Raw genomic sequence first — 1,314 nt, forward strand, 5'->3', positions numbered from 1 at the left:
ACAGGTCGGGGAGGCACGGGCACTCTACAACATCGGCAACGTGTACCACGCCAAGGGCAAGCAGCTGTCCTGGAACGCTGTGCAGGACCCTGGCCACCTGCCGCCCGACGTCCGCGAGACGCTGCGCAGGGCCTCCGAGTTCTACGAGTGAGTGAGGCGGGTCGGGGCCCGGAGCTAGGTGAGCCACTGGGGCTGGGCGCGTCCGTGCCTTCCTGCATTCCACAAACGCTTCCTGAGCCGCCATGCACCAGGCACGGAACACCCCACCTGGCCCCACACACCCATGAACCCCGCCGGACAGCTGACGGCCAGGCTGGCCCTGCTCTCCCTTCCCCACCTGCAGACACTCCCCCGCCCAACTCGCACCTGTCAGGGACTGGCAGGACCTGACCCAGCCCCGAGGCACAGAACTAAGGAACCTGTCTCTCTTTCTGGGACACACCTGTGAGGGCCACGTGGCAGCCACACGCCCAGCATCTTCTTACTTGGGGTGGGTGGGGCCGCGAGCCCACTTCTCTGCTGCTGGAGGGACACAGCTCACACAGACTTCGCCCCCAGGAGGAACCTGTCCCTGGTGAAGGAGCTGGGTGACCGGGCGGCCCAGGGCAGGGCCTCTGGCAACCTGGGCAACACCCACTACCTGCTGGGGAACTTCACAGAGGCTACGACCTTCCACAAGGAGGTGAGCAGGCGTGGGTGGGGCTGCTGCCCGTGGACACACAGATGAGGGACGCGGCACCCGGCCATCCATGTCGGGTCTCAGGGCTGCTGCGACCCCCTGGGCCTCTGGTCTGTGTCCACAGCGCCTGGCCATTGCTAAGGAGTTTGGAGACAAGGCGGCTGAGAGGAGGGCCTACAGCAACCTTGGGAATGCCCACGTCTTCCTGGGGCGCTTCGACGTGGCTGCCGAGTACTACAAGTAGGCAGGCAGAAGGAGGGCCCGGTGGGGGTGGGCACCAGGCCAAGGAGGCGCCCACCTAAGGTGGGGTGAGGGTCTGGCCGCCTGACGGGTCTGGCCGCCTGACCTCCCCCGGAGCCAGGTGGGCAGATGGACATAGCTGGGGAGTCCCTGACTCAGGCCAGGGCTCTGGGCTGTCTGCCTCCCAGCCTGTGCACCAGAGCGGTGGCTGCCGGGGGAGCCTGTGTTGCAGCACCAGGTCCTGTGCTGAGCTCTGAACACCCCTGGGCTGAGCAGTGGGTGCTGCTGTCCCAGGTCTCTGTGGAGGAGCAGCGGCTCAGGGTGGTTCAGGGGATAGCCAGGACGGGCAGAGCCTGGCGGGAACCCATGTCAGCCTGGGACCAGCAGAGTCGGGC

General features: G+C 66.7%; 1 protein-coding gene across 1 annotated transcript in view; it reads left to right on the forward strand.

The window, feature by feature from the left end:
- Positions 1–1,314, forward strand: part of GPSM1 (G-protein signaling modulator 1) — a 30,649-nt gene that overhangs the window by 2,025 nt on the left and 27,310 nt on the right. Inside the window, exons 3-5 of the mRNA XM_008573188.1 lie at positions 5–147; positions 559–682; positions 804–919. Coding sequence (XP_008571410.1) covers positions 5–147; positions 559–682; positions 804–919 — 383 coding nt within the window. The remainder of the gene's footprint in view (positions 1–4; positions 148–558; positions 683–803; positions 920–1,314) is intronic.

The sequence above is a fragment of the Galeopterus variegatus genome, unplaced genomic scaffold (genome assembly GCF_000696425.1).
Source record: "Galeopterus variegatus unplaced genomic scaffold, G_variegatus-3.0.2 Scaffold889, whole genome shotgun sequence".
Classification (NCBI taxonomy): Eukaryota; Metazoa; Chordata; class Mammalia; order Dermoptera; family Cynocephalidae; genus Galeopterus; species Galeopterus variegatus.